This window comes from Ricinus communis, chromosome 4, assembly GCF_019578655.1.
Source record: "Ricinus communis isolate WT05 ecotype wild-type chromosome 4, ASM1957865v1, whole genome shotgun sequence".
Lineage (NCBI taxonomy): Eukaryota > Viridiplantae > Streptophyta > Magnoliopsida > Malpighiales > Euphorbiaceae > Ricinus > Ricinus communis.
In genome coordinates, this window is record NC_063259.1 from 32252664 (window position 1) to 32277166 (window position 24503).

At 30.7% G+C, this 24503-nt stretch overlaps 4 protein-coding genes across 7 annotated transcripts; 1 reads left to right on the forward strand and 3 right to left on the reverse strand.

The window, feature by feature from the left end:
* Positions 1-1566: 1566 nt before the first annotated feature.
* Positions 1567-4256, reverse strand: LOC8259984 (casbene synthase, chloroplastic-like). Of its 2 annotated transcripts, none has more exons than XM_002513297.4 (7): positions 3927-4256; positions 3497-3770; positions 2988-3363; positions 2653-2871; positions 2420-2558; positions 2092-2340; positions 1567-2010 (listed from the first exon to the last, which is right to left on the reverse strand). In XM_002513297.4, the coding sequence occupies exons 1-7, from the start codon at positions 4176-4178 to the stop codon at positions 1720-1722; spliced, it is 1800 nt and encodes a 599-aa protein (XP_002513343.2). In that variant the 5' UTR covers positions 4179-4256; the 3' UTR covers positions 1567-1719. The 2 variants fall into 2 exon arrangements, with proteins under 2 accessions (XP_002513343.2, XP_048228474.1); XM_048372517.1 differs by having other exon boundaries at positions 2988-3366.
* A 2935-nt stretch (positions 4257-7191) lies between these two features.
* LOC8259983 (premnaspirodiene oxygenase) lies at positions 7192-8886 on the reverse strand. Its single transcript, NM_001323698.1, has 2 exons — positions 7897-8886; positions 7192-7803 (listed from the first exon to the last, which is right to left on the reverse strand). Exons 1-2 carry the CDS (start codon positions 8884-8886, stop codon positions 7192-7194), a joined length of 1602 nt encoding a protein of 533 aa, NP_001310627.1.
* Positions 8887-12992: 4106 nt separating this feature from the next.
* On the reverse strand, positions 12993-15650 carry LOC8259981 (casbene synthase, chloroplastic-like). Of its 2 annotated transcripts, none has more exons than XM_048373245.1 (7): positions 15309-15650; positions 14923-15196; positions 14414-14792; positions 14079-14297; positions 13846-13984; positions 13518-13766; positions 12993-13436 (listed from the first exon to the last, which is right to left on the reverse strand). In XM_048373245.1, the coding sequence occupies exons 1-7, from the start codon at positions 15564-15566 to the stop codon at positions 13146-13148; spliced, it is 1809 nt and encodes a 602-aa protein (XP_048229202.1). In that variant the 5' UTR covers positions 15567-15650; the 3' UTR covers positions 12993-13145. The 2 variants fall into 2 exon arrangements, with proteins under 2 accessions (XP_048229202.1, XP_002513340.1); XM_002513294.4 differs by having other exon boundaries at positions 14414-14789; positions 15309-15649.
* A 2587-nt stretch (positions 15651-18237) lies between these two features.
* LOC8259980 (premnaspirodiene oxygenase) lies at positions 18238-23144 on the forward strand. 2 transcript variants are annotated; one of them, XM_048372481.1, is made up of 3 exons: positions 18238-18579; positions 21591-22333; positions 22456-23144. In XM_048372481.1, the coding sequence occupies exons 1-3, from the start codon at positions 18438-18440 to the stop codon at positions 23062-23064; spliced, it is 1494 nt and encodes a 497-aa protein (XP_048228438.1). In that variant the 5' UTR covers positions 18238-18437; the 3' UTR covers positions 23065-23144.
* Positions 23145-24503: the final 1359 nt, after the last annotated feature.

A 24503-nucleotide genomic window follows, 5' to 3' on the forward strand; every position in this document is an offset into this window, starting at 1 on the left:
GCGGAGTTTCAATGTCAATCATATGTTTCCTCACGTTAATGTCTATGCTGACTGAAGTGTCGCGTAGGTTTACTTTTCGGAAATTTTCTTTTAACTCTTTTCAAATAAATCAGAAAATAATATATATCTTTCGGCTCATGTACATAGTAATTTTGTTAGTTCGTTACAAAATTTATTTATTTAAATATAATAATATTTTTATTTTATTTAGTAGTGATTACATAATATTAATTCTAAGGAAGATAATGCTGAAAGAGAATTATTAGATTACAAATAGTTTCATTAATATATTTTTATTATTAGTATACAGTAAAATATATTAAAACAAAAAAAATAAATCTGGAATATTATAATAAAACGACTTACAATAATAACATTTTGTTTGGAAAAGAATAAGGTAGGAAAAGCAAAGGTGGAGAAAGAAAAGTGAAGAAAATAATAGAAAGATAATATAAATTATTTTTCCCCCGTGGAAAAAAGAAATAATAACAAATATTTTTATAAAGACAATTTAAACTGAATTACTATTATACCTTTTATATCAAGCTATGGACAAATTTAAAAACCAAGAATATAAAAAATCTACTTTACATATAAAAATAAATAATGGGAGAAAATTTAGATTTATAAATCAAAATAAAATAAACACACAGAAATTAAAAGACCATTTAATCATATAATAAATTCCAAAGAAGGAAGATTTTAGAATTTGAATTTTTGTGCTTATAAAATTGTAATGAAAGAAGGTTAATAAAATAAAGATATCAAAAGAGAAAAAGTTGAGAACGAGATGCAGGAGGTGTTATTTGTGAGTACAAAAATAATATATCTTTTTTTTTTTGCTTCATTTCCTCCTCAAACAGTATGATTCTGAAAAAGTGGTTCCAAGAAGAAAACTTACTGTTTAATTTATTTTCCTCCTTTTTCTTTCATTTTATCTGTATAAGAAAATAATAAGATTGAATTTTTATTTTAAATTGTATATTATAATAAGAGTTCTAATAACACCTCCTGACTAAAGTGAACTTGTTCGGTTAACTGGTTTGATTGAACCGGACAGCTACAAACCAGTAATTAAAAAATTACGGCAGCTGAATAAACGGCAGAGTGAATATTAAGCAGTCAAAATGACGATTCGTTTTGATTGTCTTCAACTTCCAAGCTTTGTAACGTTTTGAATTACGGCAAAAACTTCCGGCGGACCATAACGGAGCGTTTGATGTCTGTTTGGATTGATTTTTATGGCATTGAATTCGTCACAGAGAAAAGAATCTTTCAGTGGTGATGGAAGTTAAATTCGGTGACAAAATATTGAGAAACGGAAGGGAGGCTCTGATACCATCTAAAAGAGAATAATAAGATTGAATTTGTATTCTAAAGTGTATATACAATGAGAATGCTAGTGTCTATTTAAATACATATTTTTAACTAAAATAGGAAAACTAAATTAGTGCCTAATTAGACAATAAGAGAATATACTAGAATATAATAGAATATACATATCATCATCATCAAACAGTAAAAACAATATTTTCTCTCCTTTCTTCCTTTCTCGAACAATAGCTCTTGCAAAAAGATTAATAATATGAGATTTTTTCTATAAAATTCTTGATTCATATATTAATTTAAAAGGCAATTTAAATACAATAATCACCACAGCTAGTGCACGGGTCATTTATAACCTATTGAAGTACAAAATGAAAAAAGGAATTATTGAGTTCAAATAGAAATTGGATCAACGAACAATCCCTTAACAAATTGTTTCAATTGCTGGGAATCAGTGTAACCGTCTCCATACTTGTAACTCACATCCGTAAGACGTGCCAGATTGACTATTCTCATTAGGTGACCCACTGACACTTGACTCCGCCTCATACATTCTTCATTAATCTCTTTCCAACAATCTGTAGCCATTTTTTGAAGTATTTTGACTGCTTCGTCTTTGGAAACTCCATGTTGGTTCATATAGCAGTCGATGCAAGATGCAACGTGTCCTCTTTGTTGTTCAGTCTGTAGTTATTTGATAATACACAGTCAATTTATTATTCTTTAATAATTTTTGTTTAATTAAATAATTAAATAAAATCTCACCACATGAGAAGTTAAGTCGTTGACAAGTCGGATGAATGCACCGGAAGCATAACTTAATTTGGGATTAGTTTCCAGCCATTGGAATTCGTTGAGACCTGTAATTTCTTGAACTCCCATGAAAGAAGCTGTTGAGACGAGAGGCAATCCGGTGGTCATGGATCCATTATACAAGTAGTCATCGAACGATGGTATTTTACCCTCGTCGCGCCATACAGCCTCCAGGTAGTAACCTCTCACTAGTTCTTGAAACTGATCGTTGCCAATAAACCAAATTTCAGATAATGTACGACATTAATTACAATTAATGAAAATATGAAAAATACATTACCGCTTCCCTTCCGTATTTGACGCTGTAGGACTTGCCTTCCGCCGTCAATTCTTTCTCGAATTCAGAGAAGGTGTTTAGCAATAGTTTATAAATAACTTTCATGTAATCTGGCAGCTTCTCGAGGCAGCTCATGTCCCACCTGACGACACAAATCATTAATTTGGTTTAGACATAATCTTTACAAGTATTCTTGAGTTGCTTATGTAGCGCTATAGTAACACAAAAATACAAACCTTGCGACTGCTTCAGCAAGAATATGAGTTTCCTCCATTGTTGCATACGCATCAATTGTATCATCTATTAGTGATATAAGCAATACAACCTTCGCAATAATCATTCGGGTGTGTGCATAGTCAGGCTCAAAGTACATCGCGACTGCCCAAAAGAAAATCTCTGCCATTCTGTCTCTTGCATAAGGAATATCCGAAGCAAGATTCAGGTCTTTCCACCACCTGCAGATATGTGAATAATCAAACAGAATTACACATTTGGTCTTCGTATCATTATCTCAAAAAAAGAAATAAGTAAATGAAGACAGCAATGGTAAATCAAAAGATATATTAATTACTTTGAGAACTGGCATAGCTCTTGTTGGTGCAATAACTGAACTCTATTATAATCCAACTTTGCAAACTCGAGCAGAGTTTCATTCCGGCATTCAATATCAGCTTCGTATAGATCGATGAATTTCCTGGCCTCTAGCCTCGGCACGCCACTGTGGAAAGGCTGCTCTAGGGCGTTCGTTATATGCCTTTTGAGATTAGGGAATAACTCAACTGCAGAGGACTGTAAGTAATCCTTGGTGAAAGCAAAGGCTTCTTCAAGAATGTCTTCTCCATGCACACTTAGATGGGAAGCTTCAAAAAGGCTGAGCATACCCTTAGCATCACCCCGTAGGGATTCCTTGAACTTACCATCACTGTCCTTGAATTTGCTAAACACATCTGCTTCAAAAAATCATTTAACCAAATATCAGTTGGTGCATGGTATTATCATATGTAAACAACTGGCAGAAAGCAAATATTAGCATCTAACAAACACATATTGGTATTGCATATATCTTCCCCGGGTGCTCACCAGAAGACATTTTAAAACCATGCTGTCTGAAAACTCGAAATACAATTGCCGCAGTGTAGAGATCACATTCTTTTTCATCGACAAGGTTAGGCTGGGAGTTGAAGATTTTGTTTAGTAGCTCTTCAATATCATTTTCAAAGTGATATGATACTCCAAGACGGCATAGTAAGTCGATCAAAACAACGGTCTCCACTGAGTCACTTGCAGATGAAACTAGCAAGTCTTTAACTTTTTCCTTCAGCACATTTACCCGTCCATCATACGATTCAAATTCCTGCACAAGAATTTCAGAAGAGGGGGCGGGAGTAAGTAAGTTGCTTGAAGTAACAAGAATAGACAAAATGATTATATAGTGGATTAAAATCATGACCACCAACTGAATCATTTTCTTTTTTTGATAAGAATTCATGTTAAATAATTAAGCACTCACCGATGGATTAAAGGTCAAGGAAGCAAAGCGATTGCCCCAGACAGTTGGAGGAAAGTGTGCTAAGGGACGAACTTCTTGGTGGGTTGTTGAGGATAAACATGCTTGAGCTGGTGGTTTAGCGTGTGGCTTAGCAGATGAGGGAAGGAAATGGAAGCGATTATTGCCGTACTCCAACCTAGTGGAAGGTAATCTATAAAAGAAGTACTTAAGCTTTTCAGAGTTTGATTGCATAGCAACCGGTGGCAATGCCATATTTCAGAATGAGCTTGCTCGCCTGCTTTCTTTTGGTGAAAGCTTGCTAGCTTGTTTCTTTGTTTGAGTGTTGAATGCCAAGATTGTGGTTAGCTTTTATAGATGACTGATGTCAGCTATATACTGATTATGCACGTTCATTTTTGGGGAGCCTCAAAGGTACTCCAAAATATTTCACCATTGCCAACGGAGCTGTTAAATCATATTCAATACTTAAATTTTTAAAATAGTCTCTGATTTTTGTTTTTCCGTTTAAAATAAATTTAAAAAGCGACAACGTATTTTTTAAGTAATTTGTAAATATATTGTATTATTTATTTTTTATTTTATATATATTTTTAATGCTATACGCGACAATAAAGAGTGAAAAGAAATTATATTATATTTAATTACATAAAAAATTTATTTAATGAAAAGGAGAGAAATTAATTAATTATAGAGATAAAAAGAATAATTAATTATATCTTAATTTCGAACTAGGAGTTAAAACTTTTTATATTTTAAATTAGAAAATAATCAAATTCAACTTCTTTAAATATGATTAAAACTGATCCTTTACTTATTCACGTTACTTCCCCTCAATCTATGCATGAAGTCACATTTTTTCTTTCTTTCTATTTATTTTTATTTTATTAATAAAAATAAAATTATAATTTAATAAAAAAAGCATATAAAAAGTATTGTTAGAATTGGTATAACGTGTTGGCCCCTCAAACTTTATTTTCCAATTACTTGACTTCTAATTTCTAATTTTTTTCTATATAACTTTCTGTCCACGTATTTTAGGTTTTCTGCTTTTTTCCCCCTAAATTTTAAAGTTTTGAAATTTTTACAAACAAATTTTAGATTTTTCTACTATTAACTTCAAAACAAATTAAGTAATCAAATAATTCGGAAGCGGAGTTGTTGGGTAGTGTTAGACGTAACTGAGGTCTGTAGACCCAGATTAAGATTTTATATATAAAAGAATACTATTCTCCAAATGTTTCTTTTAAGTCAAAATCAGTAGCCTAGAATACAAGACAAGTATTATGAAGTCAAATTTAGTCAGCTGTATCATCAGAAAGCTAGAAATTAAAATATTTTCCCATTCAATGAATTGGGATTTGATTCTGAAATAATAGAGTTTATTATAAAGACTTCCCATGTCATTTATTGCCCCATGATCATCTGACAATTAATTAAAGTATAGAGTATGAAAATAAGGCTGCTACTGGGATCCTTGTATTCTGGATTGATTTTTATATTCCTCTTGGTGTAAGTGCTGACTGAGAGTCAAAATTGGGCCACTGTAATGAAAGAGAATCAGTGAGAGGTCCACCCCATGGATGAAATAACTATAAGAAAAAAGATTTAAGAGATGGTGAATAAATAAATCTAAACTAAGTCTAAGTTAGCTAAAGCAATTTAAGCACTGTACATGAGGAATTAATGTGAATTGTGTTTCTTTAAATTTCAGAGACTTGAAAAGGCTACAGTTTATGTGGGTAATTAAGCTCAAATTGTTTATTAATGTTTCATTCTCATGTCCTTCTCCTAATGCTGTTCTGATGGTTTGTCTCAAACAAACAAATTCAAGAGTGGTTTAGAGATTTTGGATCTATTCCTTTTCAATCTTGAGAATCTTTTTCCTTTTTTTCTTATTTCACTTTTTTTCTTTTCTTTTTCTTTAGATATATGGAAATGTTGTTTAATAGCATTCAGAATATCCATTGGCGTCCCTACTGAAATAGACTTATGTGATCCAAAATTAAATTTGCAAGTTATGGACTTTAATGGAGTAAAAGACTTGTCTTCCTGAGCTCCTATTCTGTTCTAACATTTAACAGAAGCAGTTCATAATTTGGATGCCACCTTTTGTGTCTAAAATCCTTGTATATATGGAAATGTCAAAATTTTTGAGATTTTTATTTAAGGTTTATTTATTTATTTTATAAATGTTCGATAGTTTTATTTTTTTTCCTTCTTTTCTTTATAATCTTTAAGAACAAACTAACGATAATAACTTGTAATAATGTATTAAATAAAATAATAAAATTTAACCTTTTAAATATAGAGGCGAACCAATATGTTTATATAATTTCTAACAAGTCCGAACAGAAAATATCTTTATTAGTCCATAATATAATAAGTAAACTCTTGAATTTAATTTGGTTCCTTCTTATAGTTTGATAACTATATGAACCATAACTCTCTTTTCTTTATTAGCGAATCCTCAAACTTATTTCTCTTATTCTATCAATTTATTGAAACTTGTTCATGAGATTTCTAAAAACCAATATATTTATATATCTTTATCTTATATGTTTAAATATATATATATATACTTACAAGTTAATGTAGGTGTTTATTTATTGATCGCAAAATCAGATTTCAAGGAAAATAGGTGACCTGGTCATGGCCATGGTGGATCAAGAGATATAAAGGTGAGTCTCATTTACATGGGATGCTCACCCATTACTTTTGGTCTTAGGATTGTTTAAACTCATAATCCCACCAACTCACATGAAAACCAGAATTATAATAATTTCAAATCCATCGATGTTATTGGGTTGGACTCGATTTTGAGAATCGAATATAACCATTAACCCCAGTAATTCTAAACATAATAATATTTAGTTATATAGTATTTGTATTATTTTAATTATTGTACATATTATTCCCAATTGCTACGACTTATTCTATTTGTTCATAATGGTTAATATTATACAAAGTTGCTAATTATATAAACTGTATTACTCCCAGTTAATTTAAAATTTAAATTTTAACTAAATTATATATTTCAGTACTGTAGAATATAAAAAGAATTAATATTTTACTATAAATAAATAAATGGACTGATACACTGCTTTATTTCTAAAAAATTTTAATAAGATGAAATTTGGATTTTATTACACTCTCTTCCACGATATCAGACCATAACAAATTTTAACTGGCCACATAAATAATAAGTTTTTAAGAAAAAAAAAAAAAAAAAAAAGAAAGGAAATTACATAAGGAACGCTGCATAAGTTCAATGTGTAGGATATAGAACAGGAATCAAGTTAAGGTCTGTTCTTCTTTTAATTGCGCCACCAACAGATTCAGTCATGTCAAGCGTCTCAGGCGTTATTCCATCAGGAAGTTTCCAGTCAAAATGATATAGTAATTTTGCAAGGATGAGCTCTAGATTAGTTATACCTAATGTCATACCAGGACATACCCTTTTCCCAGAACCAAACGGAGCGAATTCCAGATAATTACCCTTGTAATCAAGTGAACTGTTCAAGAATCTTTCTGGTTTGAATTTATCTGCTTCGCTCCATATATTTGGATCTCTTGAGATTGCCCAAATATTGACAAGGACCTTGGTTTTGGGATATACGTCATATCCATTAATCTTAGTCCTTTCCCTGCATTCTCTTGGAATTAATGGAATGGCAGGATGTAATCTCAATGTTTCTTTGATCACTAACTTCAAGTATTTTAATTCATGAAGGCGTGTTTCATCGACTTCTCCGCTATCACCAAAGACTCCCCTCACTTCCTCCTGTGCCTTTTTCATTATTTCTGGGTGTCTCATCAACTCCGACAACGCCCATTCTGCTGTTTTTGAGGACGTGTCGCTACCAGCCCCAAACATATCCTGCAATACAATTACTACTTTCATGAGTTGAAGACCTTAATTAAGGATTCATTAACGTGACTTTAACAGGAGGGAAGGGTTTGGAAAACTAACCAGAATTGTTGCTTTGATGCTGTCGTTGGTTAAAGGGACTTCCAGGTCTCCATTTTCCTGAAGATCCAAAAGAACATCCAGAAGATTTTCAGCTTCGTCGTGATCATCACCAGCCTTCCTGCCGGCTTTGTGTTCATTAATGATTTCGTCAAGTATCTCGTCTGTGTCTCGACGTAAGGCCTCAAGACTTGACCTGTCTCCGCTAATCATATGGAGCAATTTGAAGGAAGGAAACACATCAGCAACACTGAAACCTCCTCCTGCCGCAACAACACTGTCGATGATTCTTAAAATTGCTTCTTGGTTTTTGCATTTCTTGCCTATGGAGGTTCTTAACATAACAGAATTTGTTAAAGAAAACAAGTCGTGAGTAAGATTGACTGGAGTTCCGGCTTTGGAAGAAAGGTATTTGATAAAATTTGAAAACTCGTCTTCCCTGACTGATTTGAAAGATTGCACGCGCTTAAGACTAAGCAACTCCAATGTGCAAATCTTTCTAAGTTGTCTCCAGTGATCTCCATAAGACCCAAAAACAATATCATGACGATTGTAGAGCACAATTTCTGCCATGAGGACAGGAGGTCTTTCAGCGAAGATGACATCCTGGATCCTCAGCACTTCTTTGGCTGCTTCTACTGATGATACCACCACAGCAGAAACTTCTCCGAGTTGAACACTCATCACAGGTCCATAAATTTTTCCCAAGTCTCTCAGGCGGCTATGGGGTAAATGGCCGACGAGCTGGTGTATGTTACCTATCAGAGGTAACTGCCAAGGTCCTGGAGGAAGGATGGAGGTGGGGGTAGAGTGATCGTTGTTTTTATTCAAGGAGAAGCATGCTTGCGGTGGTCTAGCATTTAATTTAACTGAGGGAAAGGAAGAGAAACAAGCGGTGCCACTATACTTGGTAGAAGCAGAGGGAATGGTTAGAAATGGCTGGACGTTTCTGTTAAGGAAGTTGGATTGTAAAACTGCTGGTTGTGATGACATTTTTGGGCAACTAATGAGACTTGTCACTGATGACATCTCTAAACACTCTCTGCCTTTGCCTTTTTATATATATATTAATAAACAGTACCATTCGCTCAAGTAACTCGTACGCCTTTCTAAACAATACTACTTATATTTTATATACGTAATAAATATTATATGCCCATTTCGTCATCGTTTCGCTAATGAAACAACATCTTTAAAATTCATATATAAAAAGTTAATATTATTTTCATGGACTATTTTAAAGTTACATAAGAATTTTTTCAATTTTTTTAAATATTTTAATTCCCTTAATCCAATACACTCAACCTGTGGAAAGTTGTAGAACATCAACTCAACATTATCAATCAAATTTTAAGATTTTCATATTCATTATTTTCTTTTTCTCTTACTTTGCTTATTTAGTCAAATACAAGGTTGGAATGGAATAAAGCTGTTGACAGTTTCCAAATCTATGGTTTCTCAATAAAAGCCAAAAAGAAAATGAGGCCCCAAGTGTCTTATTTGAACGTCGAGAACAGAATGGCAGTCCACTGAGTAAGCCTGGTCAAGCTCATATTGCTTGACCACCATTTTGTTTATATAATTCCCAAACACCGAAGTCTTTCCCTTACAAATTAGCAGAATGAATATTATTTCGCAGGCGCATGCCCCAATTAGGGTTCTTCTTTTCCTTTTACATAATGATCTTCACAAAATATTTCTAAATATACATATATAAAAAGTCACGTCCAAGTATATTATTAAGAATGAATATGTAATCGCATGGTCGGTTTGGCTGCTAAGGTACTAAAATTATTTGGCAACAGGATTATATTCAACAATAGCATGCGCCTGCCAAAGAATATTATTCATTATGCGCCACCTACTTTGTTCAATACGGTCAAATTGGTCTATAGTTATATATTGATAAAATCAATTTGATTCAGTTATAATATTTATATTTATTTTTATTATTTTTTAATAAAATTAAATCTAATAAATTATAAAATTTTATTTAATCTAAAAAACATAAATATAGAACAATTATATAAACAAGGTTAAGCTCACTTAATGGACTGCCATTCTGTTCCAGACGTTCAAATAAGGCACCTGTGGGCAACTGAATGGCCTCAATTTCTTTTTGGCTTTTATTGAGAGGCAGCTTTACTCCATTTCAAACTCTAATTTGACTATAAAAGCAAAGAGAAAAAAGAAAATCTGAAACCAAAATTGACTGATGTTGTAGGACTTTTTTTATATTTTTTATTGGGTGCAGAAACGGTGCGTATTATCCTGTCCTTTTCCTTTTTCCATTCTGTTTAAAATAAATAAAACGTTTTACCTTATCATAAATGAAAGACAGTTCAGTTTTGTCATACGTTACGTAAATGCCAGTAACACGCCACAATAAACTATGAGATTTACTTTTCAAAAGGATCCATCAATTATTAAATGATTGTATGTTTGAGATAAAATAAATTTTAAAACTATGATTTAATAAGAGTTTGAGCATTAATATTTTTTACTTGATATTTAATTTTAAAAATAAAATATATTAATATCTTATAAAAATAATATTAAAAAATAAATAATAATAGAGTAAGATGCAATACAGAATAATATATAATTTTAAAATATATATATATATATATATATATATATATTATTATATAAAAGAATTTTAAAGAAAAATTTAAAAGATTGATAACTTATTACATTATAAAATTTATTTTTATTCACAATTAATTTAAATTGTAATTGAAATTTTTATAATTAATTATTTTATACATTAAAATTAGATAAAATATTTATTTAATTAGAATGAATCAGGGTGGTTGGCAGAAACTTCTTTTCAGGAACAGACGGTCGTAAAGATGAAAGCAGAAGCAAAAAAGAAATTGTAACAATAATCTGCAGGCGATGCGCCATGTTGACTCACCTGGACGATGAATGATATTAGATTTACTGTCATAATCACTTACGTCGAAAGTGGCAAGTAGTCTATGCTGACTGCACTGCCACCTAGGTTTACTTTTTGGAAATCTTTAATTTATTTTATATTAGAATAATCTGAAAATAATAATATATATATATATATATATCTTTTGTCACACGGATAATTTATTGTATTAACCTACAGTAATTTTATTGATGTGTTATAAAAATAATTTTATTCAAACGTAATTCCATAAATCTAAAGTATTTTATTATAATTAAGATAGCTCTGAAATGAAAAAAAAAATTATTAGATTAAAAATTTTCATTATTTGTGTTTTATTAAAATATTATACAGCAAATGATAGAAAGATATTAATAAAATAGATCTTTTAGTTATTAAATAGCTGAATACATTATACAGTGGAAAAGAGCATTTTTAATAGTGCTCTAAAAAGCATTTTGAGATTTTTTTGCTTTAAAGACATTTTCAAATGTGATTTTTATAATAAAATATATTTTTAAAAAAAAAATTAAATATAAAAAATAAATTTTTTTATTTAAATCAAATATACTCTTTAAATATTTACTCTATATTTACTTTTTTTTCATAAGTATTATTATTTATATTTCTCTTTTTAACTTTTACCATTGAAAATACAGAAAAGTTTAGAGAGCATTAGAGTCTTATTTTATAAGGTAATACATTTATAAAAAATGTATAATGTATTTTTTAAGATAACATATTAGAGTCCTTGGGAACTCCATATTGTTTCATATATTAAAGGAAATTTAAATACAATAATCACCACACGTTTAAAGTACATTGGATTTACAGAATTCAAATAGAAATTGGATCAACGAACAATCCTTTAACGAATTGTTTCAATTGTTGGGAATCAGTGTAACCATCGCCATACTTGTAACTCACATCCGTAAGACGTGCGAGATTGAGTATTCGCATCAGGTGACCCACTGAGACTTGACTCCGCCTCATACATTCTTCATTAATCTCTTTCCAACAATCAGTAGCCATTTTTTGAAGTATTTTGACTGCTTCGTCTTTGGAAACTCCATGTTGGTTCATATAGCAGTCGATGCAAGATGCAACGTGTCCTCTTTGTTGTTCAGTCTGTAGTTATTTGATAATACACAGTCAATTTATTATTCATTAAAAAGAAAACTTACTGTTTAATTTATTTTCCTCCTTTTTCTTTCATTTTATCTGTATAAAAGAATAATAAGATTGAATTTTTATTTTAAATTGTATATTATAATAAGAGTTCTAGTGTCTATTTATATAGACATCTTTAATTAAAATAGGAAAACTAAATTAGTGTCTAATTAGTATCTAATTAGACAATAGGAGAATATACTAGAATATACATATTATCATCTCCCTCAAACTCAAGATGGATGAGAATCAAAAAGCTTGAGTTTCGAAATAAGATCGCGAAACCAAAAAAAATATGCGGAAATAATAAGATCTGAACCAAACCGGAAATAGAAAGTCTTATTTTGACAAAACAGACCTCAAAAAAATATTCAGAAAAGTCAAAAACCTTAGAAACTGTTTCGAGTTGAAAAAAAAAATTGATCAGAAAATGGATGAATCAGACTGACCAAAGTGAACTGGTTTGATTGAACCGGACAGCTACAAACCAGTAATTAAAAAATTGCGGCAGCTGAATAAACGGCAGAGTGAATATTAAGCAGTCAAAATGACGATTCGTTTTGATTGTCTTCAACTTCCAAGCTTTGTAACGTTTTAAATTACGACAAAAACTTTCGGCGGACCATAACGGAGCGTTTGATGTCTGTTTGGATTGATTTTTATGGCATTGAATTCGTCACAGAGAGAAGAATCTTTCAGTGGTGATGGAAGTTAAATTCGGTGACAAAATATTGAGAAACGGAAGGGAGGCTCTGATACCATCTAAAAGAGAATAATAAGATTGAATTTGTATTCTAAAGTGTATATACAATGAGAATGCTAGTGTCTATTTAAATACATATTTTTAACTAAAATAGGAAAACTAAATTAGTGCCTAATTAGACAATAAAAGGATAGTGCCTAATTAGACAATAAGAGAATATACTAGAATATAATAGAATATACATATCATCATCATCAAAAAGTAAAAATAATATTTTCCCCCCTTTCTTCCTTTCTCGAACAATAGCTCTTGCAAAAAGATTAATAATATGAGATTTTTTCTATAAAATTCTTGATTCATATATTAATTTAAAAGGCAATTTAAATACAATAATCACCACAGCTAGTGCACGGGTCATTTATAACTTATTGAAGTACAAAATGAAAAAAGGAATTATTGAGTTCAAATAGAAATTGGATCAACGAACAATCCCTTAACAAATTGTTTCAATTGCTGGGAATCAGTGTAACCGTCTCCATACTTGTAACTCACATCCGTAAGACGTGCCAGATTAACTATTCTCATTAGGTGACCCACTGACACTTGACTCTGCCTCATACATTCTTCATTAATTTCTTTCCAACAATCTGTAGCCATTTTTTGAAGTATTTTGACTGCTTCGTCTTTGGAAACTCCATGTTGGTTCATATAGCAGTCGATGCAAGATGCAACGTGTCCTCTTTGTTGTTCAGTCTGTAGTTATTTGATAATACACAGTCAATTTATTATTCTTTAATAATTTTTGTTTAATTAAATAATTAAATAAAATCTCACCACATGAGAAGTTAAGTCGTTGACAAGTCGGATGAATGCACCGGAAGCATAACTTAATTTGGGATTAGTTTCCAGCCATTGGAATTCGTTGAGACCTGTAATTTCTTGAACTCCCATGAAAGAAGCTGTTGAGACGAGAGGCAATCCGGTGGTCATGGATCCATTATACAAGTAGTCATCGAACGATGGTATTTTACCCTCGTCGCGCCATACAGCCTCCAGGTAGTAACCTCTCACTAGTTCTTGAAACTGATCGTTGCCAATAAACCAAATTTCAGATAATGTACGACATTAATTACAATTAATGAAAATATGAAAAATACATTACCGCTTCCCTTCCGTATTTGACGCTGTAGGACTTGCCTTCCGCCGTCAATTCTTTCTCGAATTCAGAGAAGGTGTTTAGCAATAGTTTATAAATAACTTTCATGTAATCTGGCAGCTTCTCGAGGCAGCTCATGTCCCACCTGACGACACAAATCATTAATTTGATTTAGACATAATCTTTACAAGTATTCTTGAGTTGCTTATGTAGCGCTATAGTAACACAAAAATACAAACCTTGCGACTGCTTCAGCAAGAATATGAGTTTCCTCCATTGTTGCATACGCATCAATTGTATCATCTATTAGTGATATAAGCAATACAACCTTCGCAATAATCATTCGGGTGTGTGCATAGTCAGGCTCAAAGTACATCGCGACTGCCCAAAAGAAAATCTCTGCCATTCTGTCTCTTGCATAAGGAATATCCGAAGCAAGATTCAGGTCTTTCCACCACCTGCAGATATGTGAATAATCAAACAGAATTACACATTTGGTCTTCGTATCATTATCTCAAAAAAAGAAATAAGTAAATGAAGACAGCAATGGTAAATCAAAAGATATATTAATTACTTTGAGAACTGGCACAGCTCTTGTTGGTGCAATAACTGAACTCTATTATAATCCAACTTTGCAAACTCGAGCAGAGTTTCATTCCGGCATTCAATATCAGCTTCGTATAGATCGATGAATTTCCTGGCCTCTAGCCTCGGCACGCCACTGTGGAAAGGCTGCTCTAGGGCGTTCGTTATATGCCTTTTGAGATTAGGGAATAACTCAACTGCAGAGGACTGTAAGTAATCCTTGGTGAAAGCAAAGGCTTCTTCAAGAATGTCTTCTCCATGCACACTTAGATGGGAAGCTTCAAAAAGGCTGAGCATACCCTTAGCATCACCCCGTAGGGATTCCTTGAACTTACCATCACTGTCCTTGAATTTGCTAAACACATCTGCTTCAAAAAATCATTTAACCAAATATCAGTTCGTGCATGGTATTATCATATGTAAACAACTGGCAGAAAGCAAATATTAGCATCTAACAAACACATATTGGTATTGCATATATCTTCCCCGAGTGCTCACCCGAAGACATTTTAAAACCATGCTGTCTGAAAACTCGGAATACAATTGCCGCAGTGTAGAGATCACATTCTTTTTCATCGACAAGGTCAGGCTGGGAGTTGAAGATTTTACTTAGTAGCTCTTCAATATCATTTTCAAAGTGATATGATACGCCAAGCCGACATAATAAGTCGATTAAAATAACGGTCTCCACTGAATCACTTGTAGATGAAATTAATATGTCCTTAACTTTTTTCTTCAGCACAATTACCCGTTCATCATACGATTCAAATTCCTGCACAAGAATTTCAGAGGAGGGGGGTAAGTAACTTGAAGTAATAAGATTAGACCACCAACTGAATTATTTTTCGTTTAAAAAAATTCATGGTAAATAATTAAGGAATCACCGATGGATTGAAGGTCAAGGAAGCAAAGCGATTGCCCCAGACAGTAGGAGGAAAGTATGCTAATGGACGAACTTCTTGGTGGGTTGTTGAGGATAAACATGCTTGAGTTGGTTTTTTAAAGTGTGACTTGGCAGATGAGGAAAAGAAAGGGAAGCGATTATTGCCATATTCCAAGCTAGTGGTGGGTAAGCTTGACAATCTGTGAAATAAGTTAAGCTTTTCAGGGTTGGATTGCATAGCAGCTGATGGCAATGCCATGTTTCACAAGGAGAGGAACCACCAAATCTTCTGTGCTAATTGGGGTAGGAGAGGCGGCTGCTGAGTGGTGAATGCTAAGATTGTGGTTTGGTTTTATAGAAGAAGTATTTCGGTCATTTACTAATTAATTTACACGTGTTCCTTTTCTCTCTTTCTTTCATTCTTTTACTTGCACATAATTTGCAACTAGGTTTACTTGTCCTTGGCTGGCCTGACGTAAATAGTGAAATGAGATTCTTGAAATTGTTTTTAAATAGATAGAACCATCTATTAATATATTAAAATAAATATTATTATACGATATTATTTATTAAATATTATGTTTATATTAATTAATTTATTTATTTTATAATGAAAAGCCTCATTATTGAAGTGAGATTTTATTTTTTATTTTCCTTGATTATATTGATCTTATTATTTTTAATTAAAAGAATTCAGGATCTCTTACTTAAAAAAAAAAAAAAAACATAAAAAGTGAAGCAAAAGTTCACCGGCTGTAGTGGAGTTATCTGCTACGTGAGATTTTTCCCTGTAAAAGAATTCTTCTCTTTGGGTTCACGTCAGTCTACCATTTCTGACTTAATACTAGAATAACCTCAATATTTTTAGACAGCGTGCTGAGAAGAATGTTCCACTTATAAGACACGTTAGTAATTGGTGAATTTTCCACATGCACCATGACCATCATAAACTTTAGTAGGATTACATTTATCAAACTGATGACATCATTTATGTATTTTATTTATATGTAAATAGAAATTCCAGCCAACTGGGTTGTTAAGCACTTTAATTTTCTTTTATTTATAAGTACTGCTGTATCTCAAAATAGTTTTCTTTTTTCTCTTTGTTTTTGTTCTAAACTATATTCTGTATTAATAACATAAACACTACCACATGCAATTAATTTTGATATCTTATATTTTCAATTTGTAATTTTTATAAACGATTTAGTAATAAAAAATTTATATTTCTCAATTTATATTTGAATTATTTTGGGACAAATGTAGTTGTTAGTAATTAGAGCAAATGAGAATTTTATTCCCTATTATTTTTAAGGGTAAATCTACCGGATTAGTTTGTGGAGTCGTGTTAATGTGCAATGAATTGACTGCTTTTAATAAAATTTGAGTTTAGAGTTTGTATTTTGTTGTAGAATTTGAAATTTCAAAATAAGAAATTTCTCTCTTAGTCAATGCTATATTGAGAGACTTTGAATTACTCAACATCTCGATTCTTTCTCTCTCTTATCTTCTTGTTTTAATTTTTTCTTTTTTCCTATCTTTCTCTCTTTGAGTTTTTTTCTTTTTTTCTTTCTCCACTTCCTCTGTTACCAAGTTTTTTATGTTTTTCAATATATATATATATTTTTCTAATTCTTATCTATATTTGCTTTTTTCTTGTTTATTTGTGAAACAACAATTAATTCATTAAATCATTTAAATCTTCAACAAATCATATTCTATTTCATTTTTTTCAAAATTAGCAACCTGTACATCTTTCCATTATCCTCCTCTTTTATTGTTCCCTTACAATCTTATTTTAATTTTCTTTTTTTTTTTCTCTATTTCTCTCTCTACGAGTTTTTTTTCCTGTTCTTACCCACTCTCTTTTCTCTTTCTCTTTATCACCAAGTTTTTTTTTTTTGTTTGTCAATGTATATGATTTTTTTTCTAATTCTTCTGTGTTTGCATTTTTTTAATTTGTGAAACAGCAATTAGCTCATTGGATCATTTAACCTATGCATCTTTCCCTGCATAGCAAGTACTTCTGTCTCTTTCTCCTTTATTGCTCATTGCATCTGGGTTACCATAGATTCCATCGTCATCTTCTATCAAACTGTCATTTTCACTAAACTCAAATATTTCCTCCATTAATTGATCTTTTTGTCGGTTATTATATATATCATCTATTAAAGAAGACATTTATATTGTTAAAGAAAATGGAAGAAAAACTGAAATTAGTTCACAAATTTTGATTTTGTTTGGCAAACCCAAAAATCTTTCACCTTATACTAGTTTTAAAGCAACTCATAAATTAAATTGAATTAACTATTTAGCTGTTGTAATCAAATTGCTTTTGTTTTCCATGATCTTTTTATTAAACCTAGATTAATATAAAAAAAAAAAAGAAGAGAGAGAGATATTAGTACTGGTCGTTGGATATTAGAGTGAAAAAAGAAAGAAAATTTTGACAAATTTTTTGACAACTTGTATATCTACTGTGATGGTTTCTTTTATCATATTTTGGCGCCTAAAATCATTAAGAGTGTTTTTGATAATTTTACTACCACTCTATTTTTGAATATTGTTATCTTTCTATTTATACATATACATTAATTCTCTGTGTCCAATTAATAGCCATGCATTAATTCGCCTTTTATTAATCAATATCTACTAATATAGTTATTTAATGTTAATATTAATTTTGAATATGAATGTTTCTTATAATATCTGCTATTTTAATAAGCGACATTCAGGTGACAGTATTAGTAGGATTAGAAAGTTGGAAACAATTTCTTCATTTACATTATAGAGGTCAAATACGTACAGCTAATGGATTTTCTAAGTTATTTTTATTTTTTAATAGCAAGTTATTTACATTGCATGGATCTTCTAAAAAAATATGTATATATATTTAATCACATGATTCTAAGTGATAAATTATGTAATTAATTAAAAAAGAGGTAGGAATACTGAGAGTCTCTAGTCAAATAAAGGATAAGTGAGAGTCAAAAACAAACCGCTAGGCACTGTGCTTTTTCTGAATTCAATTCCTTTTTTTTGTGTCTTTCAATGGTTATTATTTACATTGGAGCGCGAGGTTCAGTAATACCACTTTCGACCAATCGATAGTACCAAAGTATCAGTGGCTATGGAGAAACAAATCCTATCATTTCCAGTCTTATTAAGCTTTGTCCTTTTTATCTTAATGATCTTAAGGATATGGAAGAAAAGCAACCCACCTCCAGGACCATGGAAATTACCTCTGTTAGGCAACATTCACCAGCTGGCTGGTGGTGCTCTGCCAGCCAATTATATTCTTAAAAAATAATTATAATAATTATCATAGCTACTACATGTTAATAATAAATCTTATTATCTTTCTAATAAAGTATAAATTTATATATAATATAAAATAATAAAATAATAAAAAGTAAAAATTCTAAATTTGAATCATAAAAGAACAGTTAAAAGAAATTTGTGACATGTTTGAGAATTTATGATAAAAAAATTAATTAGAAAAAAGTCTCCATTTATATGTTAAAAAGTAATAATAATAAAAATACATAGCAAAAATTCCGATTTCTTAAAAATAATTATTATATAGATATGTAAGCTTATTAGTGCAATGAAATAGATACAAAATTAAAATTGATAAATATATATATTTTTCGTGTTTATTTGTTTTCGCATATAATAAATATAAAAACTTTTACAAGACTACATTATATAATTTTTATAAATGACTAATATAAATATAAATAGAAATGCCAAAATCACCAAAACAAACTTATATTTTACTCTAATATTATTATAAATAAAATCTTAAATAATATATAAAATAAAATTTTAAATATAAAATAAATAAAATATTATGCAATGACATAAAATTTTAAATTTTAAATAAATAAAATTGCTAATATCCCCATGAAATAGGGAATATAAAAGAGAAAAAAGTTATTTTCTTCAAATTATTTTATTATTGTTTAACATTAGAGTAATATAATATATAAAACAAGCTAGATATCTTTTACGGCAAATTATATCCTAAACCCAAAACGCATGAGTTTGGTGCACAATCACACGTTCGACTTATGAAAAAAAATGAGGGGCAGTAGCTGCAATCAAACTAAAGTAACCTTTTCCTTACCTTCTTCTTATTTATTTTTAATTCTCATAACTAAAATTATATTAATTTTATTTTGATTTTTGATAATTACTAAATTACAATAATGGTTGAGTTTTTTATTTGTTTAATTTTTTAAATTAAAATTATATTAATTTCTCTAAGAAAAACAATATTAATATTTGAATCTTTGTATTTCTTTAATTTTTCTAATAAAAATTTTAGTATGATGAATACAATAGAAAAAATAAAAAATAAAACATTTATTTTGAATAAAATTATTTGATGTAATTTTTATTTATAAATCCTTATATATTTATAGGTAATTTTTTAAATGGCTTTTGATGATAATTTTTTATTTTTATAAAATATTATATTTATCTTTGAATTACTCAACATCTCGATTCTTTCTCTCTCTTATCTTCTTGTTTTAATTTTTTCTTTTTTCCTATCTTTCTCTCTTTGAGTTTTTTTCTTTTTTTCTTTCTCCACTTCCTCTGTTACCAAGTTTTTTATGTTTTTCAATATATATATATATTTTTCTAATTCTTATCTATATTTGCTTTTTTCTTGTTTATTTGTGAAACAACAATTAATTCATTAAATCATTTAAATCTTCAACAAATCATATTCTATTTCATTTTTTTCAAAATTAGCAACCTGTACATCTTTCCATTATCCTCCTCTTTTATTGTTCCCTTACAATCTTATTTTAATTTTCTTTTTTTTTTTCTCTATTTCTCTCTCTACGAGTTTTTTTTCCTGTTCTTACCCACTCTCTTTTCTCTTTCTCTTTATCACCAAGTTTTTTTTTTTTGTTTGTCAATGTATATGATTTTTTTTCTAATTCTTCTGTGTTTGCATTTTTTTAATTTGTGAAACAGCAATTAGCTCATTGGATCATTTAACCTATGCATCTTTCCCTGCATAGCAAGTACTTCTGTCTCTTTCTCCTTTATTGCTCATTGCATCTGGGTTACCATAGATTCCATCGTCATCTTCTATCAAACTGTCATTTCACTAAACTCAAATATTTCCTCCATTAATTGATCTTTTGTCGGTTATTATATATATCATCTATTAAAGAAGACATTTATATTGTTAAAGAAAATGGAAGAAAAACTGAAATTAGTTCACAAATTTTGATTTTGTTTGGCAAACCCAAAAATCTTTCACCTTATACTAGTTTTAAAGCAACTCATAAATTAAATTGAATTAACTATTTAGCTGTTGTAATCAAATTGCTTTTGTTTTCCATGATCTTTTATTAAACCTAGATTAATATAAAAAAAAAAAGAAGAGAGAGAGATATTAGTACTGGTCGTTGGATATTAGAGTGAAAAGAAAGAAAATTTTGACAAATTTTTGACAACTTGTATATCTACTGTGATGGTTTCTTTTATCATATTTTGGCGCCTAAAATCATTAAGAGTGTTTTTGATAATTTTACTACCACTCTATTTTTGAATATTGTTATCTTTCTATTTATACATATACATTAATTCTCTGTGTCCAATTAATAGCCATGCATTAATTCGCCTTTTATTAATCAATATCTACTAATATAGTTATTTAATGTTAATATTAATTTTGAATATGAATGTTTCTTATAATATCTGCTATTTTAATAAGCGACATTCAGGTGACAGTATTAGTAGGATTAGAAAGTTGGAAACAATTTCTTCATTTACATTATAGAGGTCAAATACGTACAGCTAATGGATTTTCTAAGTTATTTTTATTTTTTAATAGCAAGTTATTTACATTGCATGGATCTTCTAAAAAAATATGTATATATATTTAATCACATGATTCTAAGTGATAAATTATGTAATTAATTAAAAAGAGGTAGGAATACTGAGAGTCTCTAGTCAAATAAAGGATAAGTGAGAGTCAAAAACAAACCGCTAGGCACTGTGCTTTTTCTGAATTCAATTCCTTTTTTTTGTGTCTTTCAATGGTTATTATTTACATTGGAGCGCGAGGTTCAGTAATACCACTTTCGACCAATCGATAGTACCAAAGTATCAGTGGCTATGGAGAAACAAATCCTATCATTTCCAGTCTTATTAAGCTTTGTCCTTTTTATCTTAATGATCTTAAGGATATGGAAGAAAAGCAACCCACCTCCAGGACCATGGAAATTACCTCTGTTAGGCAACATTCACCAGCTGGCTGGTGGTGCTCTGCCCCATCACCGCCTAAGGGACTTGGCAAAAACTTATGGACCAGTTATGAGTATTCAACTCGGCCAGATTTCTGCTGTCGTAATTTCTTCAGTACAAGGAGCCAAAGAAGTGCTGAAGACTCAGGGTGAGGTGTTCGCTGAAAGACCCCTCATCATCGCAGCTAAAATTGTGCTTTATAATCGTAAGGATATTGTATTTGGTTCCTACGGAGATCACTGGAGACAAATGAGAAAGATCTGCACCTTAGAGCTACTGAGTGCCAAACGCGTCCAGTCCTTTAGATCCGTCAGGGAAGAAGAGGTCTCAGAATTTGTGAGATTTCTTCAATCCAAAGCAGGAACGCCAGTCAATCTTACCAAGACCCTGTTTGCTTTAACAAATTCTATCATGGCAAGAACATCCATAGGTAAAAAATGTGAAAAACAAGAAACGTTTTCAAGTGTTATAGACGGTGTCACTGAGGTATCAGGAGGTTTTACTGTTGCTGATGTGTTTCCTTCTTTGGGATTCCTTCACGTCATCACTGGTATGAAGTCTAGACTAGAGAGATTGCACCGAGTAGCAGATCAGATATTTGAAGATATAATAGCTGAACACAAAGCCACCAGGGCACTCTCCAAGAACGATGATCCGAAAGAAGCAGCTAATCTTCTAGATGTTCTTTTGGATCTTCAGGAACACGGAAATCTTCAGGTCCCTTTAACCAACGACAGCATCAAAGCAGCCATTCTGGTGAGTATAGGCATATGTGCACGTATCGTATGTACGCTTATAGTATGTTGTTTTAAAATTGCTTTCTTCATTAATTTGTTCAACTGATGATCAAATTAGAAAATTCTCATAATTAATTTCAGGAAATGTTTGGTGCTGGGAGCGACACATCCTCAAAAACCACAGAATGGGCCATGTCAGAGTTGATGAGGAACCCAACAGAAATGAGAAAAGCACAAGAAGAAGTGAGGCGAGTGTTTGGTGAAACAGGGAAGGTTGATGAAACACGCCTTCATGAATTAAAGTTTTTGAAGTTGGTTGTCAAAGAAACTCTGAGATTACATCCTGCCATAGCATTAATTCCAAGAGAATGCAGGGAGAGGACTAAGGTTGACGGGTATGACATAAAACCCACAGCTAGAGTCCTCGTCAATGTATGGGCGATTGGAAGGGATCCTAATGTTTGGAGTGAACCTGAAAGGTTTCACCCAGAAAGGTTTGTCAATAGTTCAGTTGATTTCAAGGGTACTGATTTCGAACTACTTCCATTTGGTGCAGGAAAGAGAATATGCCCTGGTATTTTAGTGGGTATAACTAATTTAGAGCTTGTTTTAGCTCACCTATTATATCATTTTGATTGGAAATTTGTTGATGGAGTGACGAGTGATAGTTTTGACATGAGAGAAGGTTTTGGTGGGGCACTTCATAGAAAATCAGACCTTATCTTGATTCCCATTCCATTTACTCCTTAGTTACCCAATAGTCCTTTGTAGCTTATCTTCTTTCTTCAATGAATAAGAGCCAGACAGAAATGTATCGCCTTTGACTTTCATATCCCATTTCACTTTTTTTTTTTTTTTTTTATATAATTGTTTTCATTATTTATCATTTTCAATTAAAAGAATGCCATTAATCAATTAATTTACTTTCATTTAAACAAATACACTATGCTTAACCAATTAATTTCTTGATTTAAGTTTTGTAGTTTATGAGTCTATCTGAGACTAATAAATAAGAGGGCAATAATTAAACTTATAATTACTAACTTTTAATTTTGTTTCGTATTGTTTATGAAATAAGGAGTAATGATTAATATATATTTTTTAAAATTTAAAATTTAAAATTTAAAATAAAATCAGTTAACCATTTTTCTCCTTTTCATTTATCTTAAATTATAATTTTTTTTAAGATAAGAAAATGCAAAGAAAGAGCCGTAAGTTATATGAATCTTTTATTTGAGTCTTAATAGTAAAAAATCATATGGCAACATAGTTGAATTAGTAAGTCTAATAAATTGAATGTAATTAAAATATCTAATAAAAGTATTTTATTTTAATCAATAATATTAACTATCTTAATTTTTGTTATAAATTAAGAATAAATTATCTTTTGGCACAGAGGATGTATAAATTAAGATGTTTAAATTCGATATGGCACTTAAAAAGTTAAATAAACTACAGGAACTCAAATTAATAAAGATTAAATCTTAATGAATTTAGATCATACTGTTATATATCAGAATTGAAAATAAGGATAAATAAAGTGCCCTTGTTATAGGGCATCTAGATCACAGCACAGCTAAAATATTCTGTCCTCTAAATTCGTATCTCTTGCAGTCATGTTCAAATCCCAACCATTAATTTCCATAACTACGGCAATTACAACCAAGTCTTGTGTTCCAGTTTGAGGTTCATGCACTCAAACACAGAGGACCGACATCACAGACGTCAGAGGATTTTATTTTTTCAAACAACACAAATTTGGTCTGACTGGTTTACCCACTTCAACCAATTGAACGCCCTGAAGGCTAATCAACTTCAAATCTGCAGACTTTTCTCCAGTGAAGATTAGTTGTTCCCCTACGGAGGGCTGTGCTGTCTGCCGTCCAATTACGTGACAGGGAAACTATTATTATTTTATATGGCCGGATATCTATTCAAAAGAATTTTTATATAATTTTAATATATTATTATTATTATTATTATATTAAATTTATAAATAATTGATATATATATTTATTAATTTTAAATATATATATATATATTAATTATGCTAGATATATCATATATTTTTGCATACCGTTGAAGACAATCTTTTCCTTCTTTTCAAGGACGTAGGTTGTTTATTCCATATATGTGGCTGCGCATAATTGGCATCCGTCCGTCACCGCTTGCGTAGCCCCTAAGACCCA

Bases quoted from the DNA above. Each gene is read 5' to 3' on its own strand.
- LOC8259984 (XM_048372517.1), bottom strand. From the start codon at position 4,178: ATGGCATTGCCACCGGTTGCTATGCAATCAAACTCTGAAAAGCTTAAG. The intron at 2,559-2,652 runs GTTTGTATTTTT...TTGTGTCGTCAG, and splicing joins CTTGCTGAAGCAGTCGCAAG to GTGGGACATGAGCTGCCTCG. The intron at 2,011-2,091 runs GTGAGATTTTAT...AAATAACTACAG, and splicing joins ACGACTTAACTTCTCATGTG to ACTGAACAACAAAGAGGACA.
- LOC8259983 (NM_001323698.1), bottom strand. From the start codon at position 8,886: ATGTCATCACAACCAGCAGTTTTACAATCCAACTTCCTTAACAGAAAC. The intron at 7,804-7,896 runs GTTAGTTTTCCA...ATTGTATTGCAG, and splicing joins GCATCAAAGCAACAATTCTG to GATATGTTTGGGGCTGGTAG.
- LOC8259981 (XM_048373245.1), bottom strand. From the start codon at position 15,566: ATGGCATTGCCATCAGCTGCTATGCAATCCAACCCTGAAAAGCTTAAC. The intron at 13,985-14,078 runs GTTTGTATTTTT...TTGTGTCGTCAG, and splicing joins CTTGCTGAAGCAGTCGCAAG to GTGGGACATGAGCTGCCTCG. The intron at 13,767-13,845 runs GTAATGTATTTT...GGCAACGATCAG, and splicing joins TCAAATACGGAAGGGAAGCG to TTTCAAGAACTAGTGAGAGG.
- LOC8259980 (XM_048372481.1), top strand. From the start codon at position 18,438: ATGGAGAAACAAATCCTATCATTTCCAGTCTTATTAAGCTTTGTCCTT. The intron at 18,580-21,590 runs GTGGTGCTCTGC...ACCAGCTGGCTG, and splicing joins CAACATTCACCAGCTGGCTG to GTGGTGCTCTGCCCCATCAC. The intron at 22,334-22,455 runs GTGAGTATAGGC...AATTAATTTCAG, and splicing joins GCATCAAAGCAGCCATTCTG to GAAATGTTTGGTGCTGGGAG.